This window comes from Callorhinus ursinus, unplaced genomic scaffold, assembly GCF_003265705.2.
Source record: "Callorhinus ursinus isolate GAN/ISIS: 27379988/994484 unplaced genomic scaffold, GSC_fseal_2.0 scaffold24, whole genome shotgun sequence".
Lineage (NCBI taxonomy): Eukaryota > Metazoa > Chordata > Mammalia > Carnivora > Otariidae > Callorhinus > Callorhinus ursinus.
In genome coordinates, this window is record NW_027397086.1 from 3,470,079 (window position 1) to 3,489,256 (window position 19,178).

The window sequence follows — 19,178 nt, forward strand, 5'->3', positions numbered from 1 at the left end:
AATATATTTTTAACATCATACAGCAACTTGCTTACCACCTAACCTGAGGGGGGAGACAGTACACAAAAGTGTATCAAGAAAATGACAACGATGTAGCGAAGACTTAACATATTCTCAGTGATTTTCTCTAGACTGTGGGTAGTATGGATTTTATTTGGAAGTTTTGTCAATCTCAAAAATAACTTGCTGTGTAATCAAGTGGCATAGTACCTCCTTCCCTAGCCCACTGGCCCTTGGCCTCCAGCTGCAAATCGCTGTGGTTGAACGAGAAGACTTGAATGGACTCTTCCAACAAGAATTTCCCAGCCTTTTTCTTTGCCCACTCTGAGTCTCCTGACTCCACCCCTGCTCAGGCTTTTCCTTCTCTGAGGTCTCAAAGGTTTCAGCCCATCACAGCACCAATGCCCATTGCAAAGAACACATGATTTATTAAAGACAACTTGTCATCAACAGCATTGATTCAAGGAATAAAACTGATGAAAAGAACAAAAGCAGACTCACATTCTGACCCCAGAGTGAGACCTGCTGAGTTCATATAGCCCAATCTCTAAGTGTCCAAAGTCCTGGAGGCAGCTTCCCAATGGGGAAGCCTCAGGCACTCTGGCTCTCAGGGCACCTCTCTGGAGAGTCTGGGAAGGGGGAATCACCAAGGGCCTGCCCTTTCCCCAGGCAGTATCCCACTGGGGAGTGCAGCCTAATCTGCACACGGTCCCTGTGCTCTTGACCCTCGTCCCCCTCGTCCCAAAGTCAAGGAGAGAGCACTGGACCTAAGCCTACCACTGAGGCGAATCAGACGCAGTGATTCAAGTAGTATGGCCCCAGGAGGGAAGGCAGGGGGGACAGGCAAGAGGGAATGCATCAGGTGTCCTGGGCAGAGTCTGCTGGGGCCCAGGCTGGGGCCCAAGCCTCAGGCTGTGAAGGGGTCAAAGTTGGGAATGAACCACCAGCTGACAAGTTCTGGGAAGAGGCCGAGCCAGGCTGTTGGGAAGTGTGTCTCTGCGCCATGCTGGGGTCTTGTGGTCCAGAGACGACACCAGCCCTCTCAACAGCAGCCCTCCCCCCATCCCTTACCCTCAATTCCAGGACGGAGCTCACAGCCCTCCCAGCCAGGAACTGCTGGAAAGTCAGGAAGGTGCCAGAGGCAGGGGGAGAGGGTGCGGACTCTGACCTTGCAAAGTCAGGAAGACTGTCTCCAACTGCTTTTTGCCCTCCTGGCCCCACCCTTCACCTCCAAGTCAAGCATTAGCCAGTCTGCAATAAATAACCAGGGGTCTGAATAAAGAGTAAACAATCTCCCAAATACTGTGTGTTGGGAGACGAGGAGGCAAAAAGGCATGTGCATAACATCCCAGCAGCATCCAAGGTACAGCCTGGGATAGGAGCCACTGGCGGACAGCCCTTCCTGGCCCGAGGTCCTGGGTGCCTGACTCGGGAAGGCGGTGAGGACAAGAGCGCCACCGCCGGCCAGTCCGAGGACAGGCTGAGGACCCCCTGCTACACCGCCCAGCCTTCCAGACCCAAACCACCTGCCTCCTCACGAGAGGAGGAGGGGCTTGGTCAAAATAAGCCCACTCCTTGCACAGCCCAGTGGCAAGAGAAGCCAGCTGCTTCCGCCCAGAGTGCCCCTGCCCCAAATCCTGGGACGAGCTCAAGCAGGTGACCAGGGAAGGGCCAGGAGCTCCTTCACCCTGCTTGGGGGAGACACGCCTTTCCTCGCACGGAAAGGATCCAGGCTGTTAAGCTCAGCTACCCCTGGCCCAGGGAGGCTCCCGTTGGCCCCACCTGCCCTTCATGGGACTCACCGCCCTGGGCCGGAACCTGGAAGCCATGGGAAGGACTGCTCTTCTGAAGCACTTGGATCCCAACCCCTGGCACAGTACCACTTTCGTGCCCTTTTCCTTCGGGAAACAAGGGCCTTTAGGGGGCATCTCTGGAAGACTCAGCTCTCCCTCGTCTCCTTCTTCCAACCCTGGGCAGAAAGGAGGGTAAGGGGCCCAAAGCCTTGTGGGCCACCATTTCTCAGCAGCTTTTGGTTCCCAAGATTTCTGTCGGGAGCAGATTCAGGGCCCTCCAGTGAGACACTACGGCCTCCCTCCCGGTCTGTGGGACCCAGGGACCTAGGGCTGGGGATAGGAACAGGCCAAAGTTGACCCCCAGGGACTTCGCCAGACTCCTCATTCTGTCTCTGGGGTTCATGCAATGGAGGGGAGCAGGAGGGGGAAGAGGCTGGGGATAAGGCACCCCAAGAAAAAAGGGCAGAGGGCAATGGAAAGAGGGGCAGACAGAGCGAGACAGTCACACACACTCTGTGAGGGTACGAGGACAGAGAAGACAGACCTCGAAGGAGCACAGATAGCCCAGCCCCTCACACACACACTGCCCAACACCCACGCAGGAGCAGCAGATACCTGGTGGATGAGGACACACAGACACACCCACCCATGACTACAGACGGAAACTCACTCAGTGGGAGAGGGACAGAGGGTGTGACCCGGGCCTGGCAGCTTCTCAGCTCCTTCACAGTGTCACCTTCCCCACCTTAGAGAAGCCTAAGCACCAAGCCCCAGAAGAAGTGGTACTGGCTCATTCGCCAAGTACCTCCTGCAACCAGAGCCCAGAAGACCCGAGCAGGAGAGGGGGAAGGGAGCAGCAGAGGCAGGGAAGGACCCCTGCCGGCCCCCAGTGCCCCCAGTGTGCCCCAGCCCCAAGAAACTACCTCATGAGCTCCAGCCTTGCTCGGCAGCCTGGGCAAAAGGCCTCCGGGTCGAAGAGCAGGGAGGGAGCCAGGGCTGGGTGGTTAGAAAGGAGCATGGCACAGTGTGCCCCCAGCGGGAGCGGCCTAGGGTGAGGGAGCCAGATGAGGCGGCCTGGAGTGGGCCGGTCCTGCAGCTTCCCCTCGGGCTGGCTGGGATCCCAGAGGCTCCTGTGTGTCCCAGAAGCCAGGGCACAGGGGTCGTGTCTTCTCTCCCAAACTGGGCCTCTTGCCAGCAGGCTACTTTGAGTCTTGGAGTTCCTTGGCTTTCTGTAGGATCTGGCAGACATCTGTGATGGGGTAATCCTAGATATGGGAAAAGTCAGCAATATGCCTTTGAAGTCAGCTCACCCTTCACCACCTCTGCCACACCAACGCCCTTCCCACTGGGCCCTGTCACCATGCTGGGCCCTGGGCCTCAGGAACAGGGACCACAGGCTACCAGATACCCCATTCTGCCCAAACCACTGCAGCCCTAGCTGACCCAACCCAACCAGCACCAGAGAGTATCAGAGCCCCTTCCTCAGGACTAGGCCCACCCTCCCCCGCATCTCTCTCCTGCCCTCAAACCCACGTGCCATTCATAACGCGCCTGGGAGTGGGCCAGACATTGCTCATGCACTAGTTCACCGGGTCACCTCATCGGTCTGAGGAGAAAGAGACTGTGACTAGGCCTCTTTTACAGACCTGGTCAATCCGATTGCTGAAAACCAACCCCAGGCCAGGCACTGAAGAAAGCAAGGCCTAGAGAGGTTGTCACTTGGCCTGGGTCAGGCGATTAGCACAGTGGCACAAAGACGTGGACCCAGAGCTGTCTGCTTCTGCTCCCACTTCTCAACCATTATGCCTCCTATCCTCCCCGAAGTCAGAGCCCTTGCACCACCAAGCGCTACGATGGACCAGGCGCCGCTATGTCCCAGCTACAATGAACTCCTGTAGAGCGTCTGGTCCAGAGACGCCGAGTCGGTCACTCAAGGCGACACCACACTCAAGTGGCAGAAGTGGGATTCAAACCCAGATCCAAACCAGATCCGCCTCAGGCGTCTGCACGCTTATGTCTCAGGGTTGCTAACCCCAGCCTGTCACAGCAGCTGGCGTGGGTGGCTGCTCGGTAAGTATGTGCCTCATGGCTAAAGATGGAGCTCGCCGCTCCAAACCCCATTACCTGCAGGAGCCGCATGTTTATGGTAAAGTCCCCTTCCAGCAACTGCTCCCGGATCAGTCTGAGGAAAACAAGCAGCGAAGGTGCTGGAACCCTGGGCCGCAGATTGCAGGCCCAGCGGGCCCCTTCCCGCTCCCTCCTCCCCACCTGCAGTGGCTCACTCCTCATGAGGGCAGCCCCCACCCACCCCTCTGCTGGCCGTCACACTCACATGAGCATGGCGCAGCAGACCAGGAGGAGGAAGTCGAAACGGTTGTCATCGGCGAAGAGGGAATCCCAGATACGGATGACGTCGGGCAGCAAGAACTCCTGGGACAGCAGCAGCGTCAGCCAGCGGAAGGCGAAGAACTGGGGCTTGATGTTCTGCTCTTGCTGGGGAGACAGAGGTGTGGGGTGGGGTGCTCGGCTGCCACGCAGGGCCACGCGGCCCATCACACCAGCCGGGCACGCTGAGTGGGCGATAGCACTGGGGCCGGCTGAGGGGCAGCCGCCAGCCAGTGCCGCCAGCTCTTCCAATTTTGCAAGAGAAGCCAGAAATCCAAGCTTTTATGTAAGCTCTCTAGATTTACAAACGATGGCTCTAATTCTTTTAAAATAGGGTACGGATTATAACCTTGGATTTAGGGGCAGACAGACGCATTATCGGGCACTTACTAATAAGCCTGGCCTTGTGCTTAGCATGTGAAATAGATCATTTATTTCCTCCACACCACAGCCTTACAGGGCCGTCATTCCCCAGAGAGATGAGCCCTCTGGTCAGCCCCAGTGAACGTTAACTGAAAAACTGACAAAAGAGCAAAAGCATAATTCTGTATCTGTTTAAAAAGACCTGTTTATATGTATTTTTTTGTTCAAACGATTTTTGTTATAGTTTCTCTTCACAAAACTATTTTCCGAAATAAACAGGAAATGCCACTCCAATAACTTTTTAGATTATTTTTCATTTTTCAGAAATGACGTTCGTACTTTTTTCTCAAGAGGACTACTACCAGGCTCAAGTCATTCAGCATATGGTAAATGCCCTGCGCCGTGCCTGGCACACGACGGGCACCCTAGCAACTTCCTCTTCACACCCAGCCTGCTAAGCTCCCACATCAACGGCTGCCTCAGTCTCCCAGCCGTACCACAGAGCTCAGGCCAGCACTCCCCAGCGGGAGCGGCCACTTTCCATCCCCAGCCTCATGCCAGACCTTGCCCTGGCCTGGGGTGCTCCAGAGGCCCCCTGCCTGTGCCCCTGGCTGTCTGCCTTGGCCCAGGGGTCCTGGTGCTCCTCACCAGTTTCAGGTAGAGTTCCATGTCCTTGTCCTTCAAGGTGGAGTACACCTTTTCCATCTTGTAAGTGATACCACATTGTGAGTCGTCCAGGCTCTTGATGAAGTTGTCCCGGATCTCAGCCATGAGGTTGGTGAAGCAGAAAAAGGTGTCTGCCTCGGCGTGCTCTGGGCGACAGGGGCAGGGGGAAGGCAGTTGCAAGGGAACTGATGCTCGCCCGAGTCCCACCCCATCTCCCATGTACGTGATAGCTTCCCTCTTTACCTCTGAGCCTCTCTAGGCCACCCACCCTTCTGATTAGGCTCAGGCCCTCCTCTCTCCTTGACCATGTTCCATCCCCACACTAAGGACATCATGTCTTCTCATGTCTTCTGGCAACACTGCACTTTCGCTTAGCAACTATCACACGCTCTTCTGATGACATCTTTCCAATCATTATTTAACTCCTTGTCAATCATTCAGCTTCCTATATGTACATCTCATCTCCTCTACCAGAATTTCAGCTATAAATACTGAAATCAGTAAGCTTCCAACATTCTAGAAAGCCTGAGCTGCAAAGGATCTCAAGAGACCATCCAGGTCAACTCCTCACATCTGATGGAGGGGAGATGGAGGCCCAGAGAAGGGAAGTGAGTTGCATAGCCTGATAAGGCCCATTATCCTGGCTTTCCTTGGTCCATTTGTCTAGGGAGCCACGTGAGGGATGTGGGCAGCCAAGAGCCCTTTTACCCTTCCACTCGCTGTTGGGGTCGGTGGCGAAGGTATAATAGAGGGGCCCCACGATCTCATTCATGCCCTGCACGTAAGCGATGCCAGGGTTGAGCTTGGCGTAGATGAACAGGATGCGCTCCACCACCTCCCAGTGGGCCTCGCAGCCGTTGGGCAGCACCTCATACTCATTCAGGGATGACGGCGCAGAGTTCTTGTGTGGGGAGCTCATCTGCAGGAGGAGAGGAGCCCGTAAGGTGGGTGGCATGACAGATAATGTGTTCTCACTAGAAATGTTTTGCCATTCAGCCTAGACTCAACTTCCAGCTTATGGGGAATACATAGCAAAGCGGAACGTGTCCAATACCATGAGGAGAAGTGAGCAGACAAATCCAGAATGTGGGATATTCCACAAGACAGTTGGACTGAAGTCTAATTTATGGTGATAAAAGCTACAACAATGCTTACCTCTGAGGTGAGGGCGTACTGACTAGGAAGGGACATTAAGGAACATTCTGGATGATGGAAATGTTCAGTGTCTTGATTGGGTTGGCAGTTACAAGGTATATACTAAGAAAAAGTTCATCCAGTTGTATACTTTAGATCTGTGCATTCTACTGCACGTAAGTTATACTTTATTTATTTTAATTTTATTTATTTATTTGAGAGAGAACGAAAGCAACCACAGAGGGAGAGGGATCACAGAGGCAGAGGGAGAAGCAGACTCACCGCTGAACAGAGAGCCTGATGCAGGACTCGATCCCAGGACCCTGAGATCATGACCTGAGCCAAAGGCAGATGCTTAACTGACTAAGCCCCCCAGGGGCCCCATACTTTCCTTTTTTAAAAAACCTTTAAATAGGGGCACCTGGGGGCTCAGTTGGTTAACCACACAACTCTGGAGTTCGGCTCAGGTCATGATCTCGGGGTCCTGGAGTCAAGCCCTGCATCGGCTGTGGGTCAGACTCCCTGCACAGCGGGGAGTCTGCTTGTCTCCTTCTCCTTCTGCCCCTCCCCCGACTTGCTCACGTGACGTGCTTGTGCTCTCTCTCTCTCTCTCTCTGAAATAAATAAATCAAAAACAAAAACAAAAAACAAAAAAACCAAGAACAAACCTTTAAATATGTCAAAAACAGACAACTGGCCCAGACTCTTCACAAAGTCAAATGCTATGGTTGGGGGGAGAGTGGAGGCTGCCTCCAGATCAGAAGACTACAGAAACATAACGTCCCAATGCAACACATACACCTTGACTGGGTCCTGGTTGGGAAGTCAAACAACAAAAATATTCTCAGCACCACGGAGGACCCTCTGATCATGGACTGGATATTGGGTGTTAGTATGGAATTACTGTTCATCTTCATAGATGTGGTGGTGGTGAGGAGGATGTCCTCATTCCCAGGAGATGCCTGCTGAAATACCTGGGGGTGAGGGTCAGGGCATGTGCAACTTTATCTATACAGAATACACCCACAAATTCGGCAAAAAGTTAACAACTGTTGAATTTAGGTGGGAAGTATATAGTTGGGCATTGTACTCTTCTTTCAACTTTTCTGGAAGTTTCAGATTCTCTTTTTTTTTTTTTTAAGTTTTATTTATTTAAGTCATCTCTACACCCAGTGAGGGGCTCGAATTCACAACCCTGAGATCAAGAGTCACCTGCTCTACCAACTGAGCCAGTCAGGCACTCCTCAGATTTTTCATTAAGAAAAAGTTGGTGGGGGGAGCCTGGGTGGCTCAGTCAGTTAAGCATCCAATTCTTGGTTTTAGCTCAGGTCATGATCTCAGGTTGTGGGATCCAGCCCCACATCAGGCTCCGTGCTAAGCAGGGAGTCTGCTTGAGATTCTCTTCCTCTTCCTCTGTACCTCCCCTGAATGCATGCACATACTGTCTCTCACTCTCTCTCTCTCTCAAATAAATCTTAAAAAAAAAAAAAAAAAAAGTTGGGAGATAAATATAAGAGGATCCCTGCTACAGGGCGGATCTTCATGCACCAGAGCCGAGGTCTCCAGCAGGGGTGCCAGCAGAAGCCTCAGGGGCTCTGCAAAGATTCAGGTGCCTGGGGTTCCCAGCGCGAGAGAGCTACAGGCCAACGCAGGCAGGCACAGCGTACGCTGCCACCCTAGAACACAGGGTCCTGAGGACAAAGTCCGTCTCCCATCATATACACGTGTGTACACATGTACTCACACACACATCACCAACATTTACTGAGAGCTTTCTAAGTGCAAGACGGTGCTCTACAAGAATTCCGCCATTAAATCCTCTGTATAATCTACAATATCTGCTCAGCATTATTTTCAGGACGAGGAAACTGAGGCTCAGAAATGTTAGGTCACTCGGGGCGCCTGGGTGGCTCAGTCGGTGAAGCATCTGACTTTGGCTCAGGTCATCACCTCAGGGTCCTGAAAGTCTGCTGCTCCCTCTCCCTCTGCCCCTCCCCCTGCTCGTGCTCTCTTTCTCTCTCCCTCTCCCTCTCTCAAATAAATAAGCAAAATCTTAAAAAAAAAAAAAAAAAAAAAAAAAAAGAACGTTAGGTCTCTCATCAAGGCTCGCATCACATGGTGGCACTAGGACTCGAACTCAGACTGACTGACTCCAGAGCCTGAGGCCAAGACCTCAGAGAAGTGCTTTCCAGCCTTCCAAAAATCTGTACAGCCATGGCCTCATTTCATCCTCTTGGCAATTCAAAGGCCAGGATAGAAATGATTATGCCCAATTTATAGAAGAGCAGATGGGAGGCCCAGGAAGGTGAGCCGGTATTACTGCCCCAAAGTCAGATGGGTGGTCAACTTGAACTGTCCAACCACAGGCCCCGAGGTCCAGGAATGAAGCCTCTGGTCAGGTTCTCTGCCACCAGGACCAGATCGAAACCTAAAGTGGCTAAGAGCTTGGCCCTCAGACTCCAATTACTATAGTGAAATGCATGAAGTTAGGTCTCCACCTTGCCCTGTAGCCAGGATATCAGCAGTAAAAGAGGTGCCCACAAAACCATGCGTTCTGCGCCCTCCGGCCCACGAAACTCTGTCCTAGGCACGGGGGACCCTGGGATCAGCTATAACTGCCCTTGTCACCCCTATAGCAGAAAATGGCTGCTCTCCTAGAGACACAGAGACTTGATCACTCATTCTACTTGGGGGGACAAAAGCTTCTGCGATATTATCTATCACTAGCTTGTAGAGATTACAGAGAAGAATTTTTCCACTGTTGGAGGACAATGGAAAGTTTTGAGGAACAAGCTGGGAGTTCCACGTACCAAAGCATAGGTGTAAATTAAGGAATAAGATAGTATGCTTCATCTGGCTACAGGCAGCTTCTCAGAGTTACGGAATCTGCTAGAAGAATGGGATTCAGCTGCTCAGCATGACTTGGCCAGCACAGGTCCTATCAGTTCTAGCTCCTGGGGCACCTGCCTGGCTCAGTCAGCAGAGCATGTGATTCTTGATCTCAGGGTTGTAAATGTGAGTACCACGCTGGGTGTAGAGATTCCTTAAAAAAATAAAATCTTAAAAAAAAAAAAATTCTAGCTCCTAAGTCTCTCAGCTCTACCCGCCCCCCCACCTCCCATTCTACCCTGGCCCTCACCAGCCTTTGCCTGGACAAGGCAGCTGCCTCCCAACCGCCATTCTACTCCCCGATCAATAGCCCCACAGGGACCACGGCAACTGTTACAAAGGCAGACTCGAATCGTGTTACTGGCCTGCCTGGAGTGCTGCAAAGCTCCCCAGCCCTCAGAACAAAGGCCCCAGGCAGCCTCACCACCACTGATCTTGCCAGCATCCTCCAGGGGCCTGCCTCTAGCCAGGCCGGACCCCACTATTCCATGCTCTCTCGTGCCTGAAGCCTCCACTATACCCTCCTCTCCGCCTGGAATGAGCTTTCCTCCTAGTTCTTGGACACTCAGCTTAAATGTCACCTCCTCAGGGAAGTCTTCCTGGACACCCAGGCCCGATCAGCTCCCCACCACCATCACTGCTCCCACCACTTTCCCATCAACGTGTAATTACTTTTTCAAGAGCCATCTCCTCCGCTGCTCCTTCACCGCACAGCAGGGCCCTCCCCCAGCACCCCTTACACCCAGCTTTTGACACCTGACTTGAAGAAAGAGTCCCAGAGGCGGGGACCCAGCAGAACCATGTTACCCAAAGTCGCTCTGGGTAGCTGCCAGGGCAGGCGGTCACAGGCCCGACGGCCAGTGGCCAGGGCTCCATGGGAAGCCTGGAGGAAAAGGCTGTTGCAGGGAGTCCCTGGGGCCCCCGGGTTGGCTCTCACATTTGTGACTCCACTCCGGTTCCGGGCCACTGTCTGGGATTTCAGTGTTGTCTGTTCCACCCGCTTTCGAAGGGTCTCGAACTCATTCTGGGGGTCCAGGATAAGGAGGCAGGGGTACTCGGTGGCTCTCTGGAAGAAAGATATGTCTGGGCACAACCTCCTGTCAAGAGGGAAGAGGGGAGAGTCCTGTTACTCAGGGTGGGGGTCTGGGGCGTTCCATCAGCACCCTACTGCGGGGCGTGCTCCAGTATCCCAAGAGGCATGTTTTTCTGTGTTTTTTAAAAAATAACATTTTATTTTTAAAAGTTTAGTTTTTTAAAGAGCAATACACTTGTTATATATGTATACACACACATACACACACACACACACGCAAAAATATACCCATATTCTTATGTGTTATCTGCAAATAGATACACATATAAATTTTTTTTTTTTTTAAAGATCTTATTTATTTGAGAGAGAGAATGAGAGACAGAGAGCACGAGAGGGAAGAGGGTCAGAGGGAGGAGCAGACTCCCCGCGGAGCAGGGAGCCCGATGTGGGGCTCGATCCCAGGATCCTGGGACCATGACCTGAGCCGAAGGCAGACGCTTAACGACTGAGCCACCCAGGCGCCAAATAAATAAAATCTTTAAAAAATTATCTAATATGCACAGGGTGTTCAATGTAGTGTGGTTTGAAATGGCTACAGTGCATACTGTACAACAGGACAGCATATACAGCTGACATAGGAAGATGTCCAAGACAGAAGGAGAGGAAAAATCAAGGTGGGAGACGGTTTCTAGAATGTGATTGAGTTGGTTTGGTTTTGTTTCCGGTCTGAGGTGTAACTGAGGTATAACCAGTGTGAGTTTAGGGCACCAAGTTTTTCTCGTGTACATACGGCAGCGGAGGCACATTTTCCAGACTTCTTACACACAGCACATCGCAAACTTGCCCTCCAGAAACACTGAGCAACATGCTACCATCGCTACCAGCGTGAGACAGAACCTGTTTCTCTAGAACCGGGTTCAAGATGTGGTTCTTGACTCCCAAATGTTAAGACGCCTTGTGGACAGAGGCTGCCCCAACACCAGCCTGAGAATGCAGGAAACGAGCCCTTTTGCATCGTGGCTGAGCCACACTGGGCTGGGTGTCCACTGGGGCCTTCTGAAGATGGGCCTGGGCAAAATGAGCAGAGGCAGGGCAGCACCCAGGGTGTCGAGGGCCTGGGGACACAGCTAACACCCGATGAAGGCGGAACTGAAACCAGGAAAACAGACTCCAGAACCCTAGCTCCAACCACTCAGCCCCACTGCAGACAAGCCTCCCTTCCAGCTCCTCACGCGGCCTTGTGGGAGATCCCGCCTGCTGCCAGACCCGCCAACCCCACAGGACAGCACAAGCGTGTTTCCACATTTCTCTGCCAAGTGGAAAAGCATACCCACATACACACTGTAGCTCACAATTTTTCAAAAAACACACATCTGACCCTGTCACTCCTATGCTTAAAACCTTTGCACGACTGCCCCATGTCCTCGGGATCAAGTCCAAGGTCCAACCCCTGCCTCCCTCTAGTGTGGCTTCAAGCACACTGGCCTTCACACTGCTCCTTGAACGTGCTTCCGTGGGCTGACCACGGCCTTCCTGCAGGCAGCTCCCCCAACCACGACCTTTCCCTCCCTCTTTCCCCAAGGCCTCGCACTCCTGAGACCTCAGCCAAGGCTTCCCCCAAAGTCTTTTTTTTTTTTTGTTTAAGATTTTATTTATTTATTTGACAAAGAGACAGAGAGAGAAAGCACAAGTAGGCACAGTGGCAGGCAGAGGGAGAGGGAGAGGGAGAAGCAGGCTCCCGGCTGAGCAGGGAGCCCGATGCGGGGCTCGATCCCAGGACCCCGGGATCATGACCTGAGCCGAAGGTAGACACTTAACCATCTGAGCCACCCAGGCGTCCCGGCTTCCCCCTAAGTCTTAAAGCACCCTGAACTCTCCCCTCAGAGCATTTACCACAGACGCTCGTTACTCGGAAGATCTGTCTTGCTGAACGACTGTCTTCCCGTCCTCCCCACCAGGTTCTAAGCTCCTAAGAGGGACCATGTCTGTCAACTCCATGCTCAACCCGGAGCTTGGCACGGAGCCTGCCATATAGTAGGGCCTCGGTATCTGCTCCAGGAACGGTCAGATGAACCCATACCCGCCTAGGGCACCAATGCCACTGAAGCAGGGAGAAAAGAGCATCAGGCACTCGCCTCACTTGCCAGCCCCACTCACAGGCCAACATCGCTAGGGCCTGGGCCCACCTACTGGATGACCCACCAGTTCCTCCAACACCCACCTGTGGGCGTGGGCCAGAAACCACAGGACTGGGAAACTCCCCGACAGTCCCATGGGCCAGCCCCTGACCCCCAGGGCCCCGCTTACCGGACGTCCTTGTCAATCTGCAGCAGCACCTCGTTGTCCTTGAAGTACGTGTTCCACCGGCTGTCAGGGCTGGGGTTGAGCGGCTGCGGGGAGAGAATCAGCTGCTCTGTCCCAGGTCCGACTAGGACGTCAGGGGGCAGACCCCAGTCTGGGGGCCTGAGCAGAGGCCCCGAACCCACAATCCCACCAGAGGCCCCGCTGAGGCTCTGAGACAGCCTGTGAGCTACGCGGGGAGCCTCCCACGCCACGTCCCAACTCCAAGGAGAGCCCTGCAGTCTGCTCTGACGACACCCCTGCTGGCCAGGGAGCGTCCTTTCCATCTGCGGCTGCCGCTCTCCAACACTGCCTACACCAGGCGCTGCCCAACGCTTGCTGAGTGAATGCACGCTGTACCACTAGGTCTCTTCGAATCTGATTCATCAACGCTCTGAATCGCCGATCCTAATCCTCGGAGCAAGGGCCTGAGTCCATCCATCTCCCCACCTCCTGCACACGGGGAAGGGCTCCGTATCTGAGGAGAGAATGAGGCTTCCTCCCGGCCACGGGAAGATAGTCTATTCTCATGCCTGTCCTGCTCTGACTTTCTTCAACTATAAAACCAAAACCTTCCCCAGGGAACGGAGGTGAGGAGGAAAGGAGACAGAGCCCACACGGAGGACCAGGCTCAGTGCTACGCACACACTCAGAGCCCAAGCTATGACTTCCATTCCTCACTGGGTCCGGGGCCTGGGAAACAGAAGGGAGAGACAACAGCCTTCATGGGCCGAGCAGCCTGATGCAGAAAGGAGGGGACCCACATTGGCTACACCTGTCCTCTGGGGTTGGGGGGACCTGCCAGCTCCAAAGCCTGCACCTCTCCCTACTCTGTAGCCTCAGTCCCTGCTGCCACCCTTACTCACATGGTCCTCAAAGGTTACATCCTCCCTGGACACACCCATGTTGGCCTTGGCAATGCCAGGCTGGATAATCATTTCCCTCAGGAACTGAGAATATAGCTCCCTGTGGAAGAGAAGAGGAGAGACGGATGATCCCAAAGGCCCCGTCCAGGAAGCCTGGACCAGAGAAGTAACAACAGGAGGCGAGACCTGTTGTCATCCCCCTTTCTCATGGTCTCACCTCTGCTTGGCCAGGATGGAGGTCCATGAGGCTCTTTCCAAGGGGAGGTAGTTCAACAGAATCTGCACAGAGGGAGAGGAACAAAGCTCTGGCGACTCTCCAGTTCAACCCCAGACAGTAGACGGAAGCTGACCAGCCTCAAGGAAAACGTCTAATAAAGCCCAGAGAAAACCAGATGGGCTGAAACCCACGAATGGAGGCGTGGGCTGGGGGTAGCCTCCCCTTTGCTCTCCATTGCCTCTCTCCTCCTTTACCCCAAACCAGCCCTTTCCACTGCTTTTCTTCACACAGACTCTTCCAAATGATAATCAAACCTGCTGCTCAAAGAGGCTGGAAACCCAGACACTGGTCTTTGGCTCCCACCTCAGCTAAGAGCCATGGGTAGAGCATGGCCTTTTTTTTTGGTGCCATTAAGCATCACTTCTGCTGCACTGTATGGACCAGGAAGAAGACTTCACTGGCACTACAAAGCGTTCCATCCCCAAGGGGATCCTGGAGGGAACGCCAAGAAGAACAGAAAACCCACAACTTCCCAGAAAAGTTTCCTCGAACAAGCAAGGAAAGGCGCAGAACAAGAAGGAGGAGCCGGGGTGGGGGCAGCCCATGCAGGAACCCAAGGACTCTCGGCAGAGCAGACGCCCCAGCCCAGGCACACCCACCTTCCAGCAGAGGCACCGCAGTCCGCCCTCACAGGGGATGCCTGTGGACACAGCAGGCAAGAGTCACGCCCCAGGCCAGAGTCCCCAGACCCCCCAGTCCTCCACCTCAGAGCCAGTTGGCAGGGAATGGAGTGGGCAAGAAGTACTTCCTCGAGGATCATTTTCTGTCAGAAAGATGACTGGACTGGATGCTAATCCTGTGTATTTCTCCCTATGACCCCTGCCTCCAGCCCAGAGCTCCGTGTGTGTGGAATGTTCTTTTGAGGATAACACCTTCTCATTCCTCAGAGCAGCGTTTACCCGCCACCACCTCTTCCCAATCAAAGTCAGATCTCTTGTTACGAACGATAATGGTTCCGGGACTTCTCCTTCATAGTGTCCATCACAATCGGGACTGTCTAGCATAGTTTGTGTATTTATTTAACATCTGTAACCTCAACCACTGAGTAAGCCCCAGAAAGACAAGAGCCATATGTGTCTTATAGTCCCTGTCCCTAGCACGGGGCACAGCACACAGAAGGCATACCATAAATATTTGTGGAACATAAATTAAGCTATAAATGGAAAGTGCTTTGTGCCTTATGGACACTACTTCACTTAATCCTCATTGGAACTCTAGTAAATAGGAAAGATTAGCATCGTTGTCCTCATCTTTCAAATAAAGAAACCCATCTGTAATGACAGAGCACTCAAGGAGTCAAACACAGGTCTGTCTTAACTCTACAGCCCAAACTCAACCACTCCCCCGGAATGGCTCCCCCGAGGCCTGGTAGATTCTTCAAATACACATCCCATGACCCCTCAAGGTCTTCGGGGTCTAAATACCACTCCTGAACAAAAAAACAAACTCCTCCTGCAATACTGTCAGGAAGCTCGCTAAAGCAGCTGTTGCTCTAGGACCCCGAATGCCGTGATCAGGAGCTAGTGCCCCCACCTCAGAATCTGTACGGGGAGGAGAAGAGCAACTCAAGAATTCCCTGCTGACAAAGTCACAAGGACCGAGCAGTTAACAAGAACCTGCACAGAACACCTTAGGGTATTTTAAAAGATAAGCAAAAATCTCTGTGCAGGAAGGGTAACCAGGCCGGGGAGGGCAAAGTCAAACACTGCTGAAGTCCAGCTCCTAGAGTCAGGGTCTCAAGGCCTTAACAAAAGTTCACAATCGCCTGAGTCAGCTTTGATATCCAAGCCTGGGAGAGAACCAGGAACCGCTCCGCAGCTAACCAAAATTTTACAACACAGGAAGTTTGCTGAGGAGTGAGGCAGACACTGCAGTGGCTCCAGCCTCCCAGCCTCCTGCATTCAGCCCTCTCCAGTTACCCTCGGCAAGCAGCAAGCAGCAAGCACCACTTAAACGCCAGGAAACATCCAGGGCCCACAGGCATGCCCTTGGCGGTCAGGGGTTGTCAAGGGTTGTTCCAGAGTCACAGAATCTGGAGAAGGCCCCAGGTGGCAGCCTGGCCCCCAGAACTGACCAGGTGTGGCCTTGGGTACCTTCCCCTCCATTCTAACCACACAAAATGTTGCTCTAGGGAAACCCTGAACCCGGAGAGCTGCCGCTTACCGCTAAAACTGAGTTCCCGAAGCTTTTCCAAGGCGATGGTGGGCTCCTTCAGGACATCGTGGAAATCTGCAATCCTAGAAGGCGGGATGGGGAGGCCAAGTGAAGCACACCCAAACCCCACCGTGACAGACTTCGTGATCACTCCTGAAGCCCAAAGCTCTCCTATCACCAGTCTTCAACCTGTTCCCCCCACCCTTTCAGGACAGAAAAACAGCAAAGCTCAGTCAAGGTCCTGGCCAAAGGCATCTTTGTGGAAACGACAGAACTACAGATCACTTCTTCAAACCCAGAAACATAATAGAAAGATTCTTGTCTAGAGGTTCTCAAATGAACATCATGAAATTAGACACATTTCTAATACTTGGTGAGCTAGCATTTCTTGAGCACTTCCTGCTGGCCAGACCCAGCCCACAGGGCCACTATCTGAACTCAAGGAACCCTAAGAACCAGGAGTAACATGATCCCTAGACAACGGGCCTGTGTAATTGGCACGCAGCTCTCCAGGCTCAAAAATATAACCATTAGAAGACCTCTGGTCTCACCCGCAGGCAAGGACAAAAGGTTTAAAGAACAAGTCGTGGAGGAAAATTGAAGAGTGAGCAAAATTTGGCCGGTGCTGCGGGATTTGGCCTGAGGGAGGGGAGACTGGAGAATCCAGGTTCTCCAACTTGCCTTGTAAGAAACGGGCCATGCGGACGGGAAGCATTTGGAGGGGAGGGTACTGGGGCAGAGAATTAACAGGGGAGACAAAAACGAGGGGTGTGGGGGATGGGGAGCTGGGGAACAGGGCATCGAGGCCCTGGATGAGGAAGACCCGAGGGGAAGAGGGAAACCCGGGGTCCAGGATGAGGGAGAGAGAGATAGGGTGACACCGGGAAGCAGAAGAGGTGCCTCCGCTCCGTGCTCTCTCTGGCCCGCAGGCAATGAGGTTGGAAAGTGGGCGCCCGAGACCCTCTACCGGGAGGAGGGGGTCCCCGACTCCTGGCCGCACCTGCGCCCCCCTCTGCAAGGCAGACGGGGCGGCCTGACGAGGACTGGTGTGGCTGGGTCGGCCCCCGCGGCCCTCACCTGCTCTTGTGCAGACTCGACATGGTGTTGACTTCCGGATCCCCCCGCTGCCTCCGCCGCCTCCACGGCCACCGCCGCCCCCTAGGGACGCGGGGCTCTCCGCAAAGGCCTCCGACCGGAAACGCAGACGCGGATGCGCGCGTTCCGTCTCTCACCGCACCGCCCCCTTGTCCCGGCCCCGCCCCGTTCACGTGCCGCCCCTCCCCCCACAGCCGCGGTCGGGCCCCGGGGTTGTCGGGAGCACGCCCCTGCCCCCGCCCTCGCCCCCGCCCCCGCCCCCATCCGGCCCACGGGCCCCGCCTCCCAAGTTAAGGACGCGCGGACCGTGAGCCCGGAGGCCTATTCTTTGCGCTTCCCTGGGCCTCAGTTTCCATCTTTGCCGTATACCTGTCACCCTGTCCTCTTCCTTACCCGGCCCTCGCCGGCCATGAACTGTGGCGTCATTGTTTCGGGAATGTGGACCTTCCCTGCTAAACTATCCAGGCCTCCAGGCGGGTGTTTTCACTGCTGAGTCCTCGACGCCTAAGACAACAGTGCCCACACTGAGCAGATGGCTCCATAACGGGTTCAGTTAACTATCGGAAGGATGAGCAGGACTATTGTTCAGTGTTTCCTTGGCTTTTGGAGTTGATGAACATGAAATTTACCGTATCAGAACAATAGAAAAAGAAAGCCAAGATTTCAGGATCCTTCCTGAGAAAAGACAGTTGGCAGCCTCACAATGATTTTCTCTACACATGTGTGCGCATATGTGCATAATTCTCCTTTTTTTTTCTTTTTTTTTTTAATTTATCCACTGATGGGTGAAAACTTTGTCCCCGGACTGGGAAACCTCAAACCCACCCTCCAGCTCTCAGGACTTGTCCGCTCCGTGAAGCCCGCGCACAGATCTGTCCCTTTATTTGCCAGTCCCACGATTTCCGCTCCCACTTGTGTACTAGATACTGAGCTAAATGTTTCTGTAGAATACAAAGATTAAGTTCTTGTATGAAATACAGGAAATAAATAAATGTCATAATTGCACAACAGGAAAAGAATATTTTTCCAGATAAAAAGAGCATCAGCCGGGGGCGCCTGGGTGGCTCAGACGTTAAGCCTCTGCCTTCAGCTGGGGTTATGGTCCCAGGGTCCTGGGATAGAGTCCTGCATAGGGCTCCCTGCTCAGCGAGGAGCCTGCTTCTCCCTCTGCCTCTGCTGCTCCCCCTGCTTGTGTTCACTCTCTCTCTCTCTGTCAAATAAAGAAATAAAATCTTAAAAAAAAAAAAAAAAGAATATCAGCCAGCCCTGTAAAATGTTCGTTAGGAAGACAAGGAAAAACACAAATGGTATATTAAGAAAATTGCAGACAGTTGGCTATCATTTAAAATAAAAAAAGTAAAGTCCTATTTCTATCTCACATCTGACACAAAAGCACGTTCTAGATGAATTAGAGCTCTGCAAGGGGAAAATCTATGGGATTAGAAGGAACATATAGAAAAATGTTTATAATCTTAGGGAAGGGAGACACAAGACCCAGAAGCCATGAAAGATAAGACAGATAAACAACTACATAAAATTTAAAATCTCAATGTGGCAAAGTAGAAGAAAAACATCAGTAGGGGAAAACATACACACCCTTTGTGATAAAATGTGAATCTTCCTAACATATATGGAGTTTGTTTGTTTTTTAAAGACTTTATTTATTTATTTTACAGATAGAGCGAGAGAGCACAAGCAGGTGGAGCTGCAGGCAGAGGGAGAAGCAGGCTCCCGGCTGAGCAGGGAGCCTGATGCGGGGCTCCATCCCAGGACCCTGAGATCATGACCTGAGCCAAAGGCAGATGCTCAACTGACTGAACCACCCCGGTGCCCAGGGTATTGGAATTTTAAATAGTGGGGTCCAGAAAGCTGCTCTGAGGTAACATGTAAAAAAACATCTGAAGGAGATAAGACAGCAAAGCTTATAAGCAGGTACTTCAAAGAAGAAATAACAATGTTTCGCCAAAGCCTGAAATGACTTGGGCTTACACTGAGATGAGTATGAATTAAGCAACCATCTTCTGCGTCTTGGATGGCATTTCACGCACCCACCGTCACTGGGCTGTGGAAGAATAGACCTCTCTCTAACAGGTTTAAAGTAAGTTAAACTTATACAGCTTTTTTCCAGAGCAATTTAACAAGTACTAATACGATTTTTTAATTTGTTTTTAACTTTCCTTTTT

The 19,178-nt window shown here is 52.8% G+C and overlaps 1 protein-coding gene across 3 annotated transcripts; it reads right to left on the reverse strand.

The window, feature by feature from the left end:
- Positions 1-408: 408 nt before the first annotated feature.
- TBC1D13 (TBC1 domain family member 13) lies at positions 409-17,122 on the reverse strand. Of its 3 annotated transcripts, XM_025888042.2 has the most exons (12): positions 16,978-17,122; positions 15,910-15,983; positions 14,346-14,386; positions 13,687-13,748; positions 13,470-13,569; positions 12,571-12,653; positions 10,168-10,327; positions 5,916-6,126; positions 5,190-5,353; positions 4,126-4,286; positions 3,918-3,975; positions 409-3,058 (listed from the first exon to the last, which is right to left on the reverse strand). In XM_025888042.2, the coding sequence occupies exons 1-12, from the start codon at positions 16,998-17,000 to the stop codon at positions 2,993-2,995; spliced, it is 1,203 nt and encodes a 400-aa protein (XP_025743827.1). In that variant the 5' UTR covers positions 17,001-17,122; the 3' UTR covers positions 409-2,992. The 3 variants fall into 3 exon arrangements, with proteins under 3 accessions (XP_025743827.1, XP_073761744.1, XP_025743829.1); XM_073905643.1 differs by lacking the exon at positions 14,346-14,386 and having other exon boundaries at positions 16,978-17,090; XM_025888044.2 differs by lacking the exons at positions 13,687-13,748; positions 14,346-14,386; positions 16,978-17,122.
- Between the last annotated feature and the right edge of the window lie 2,056 nt (positions 17,123-19,178).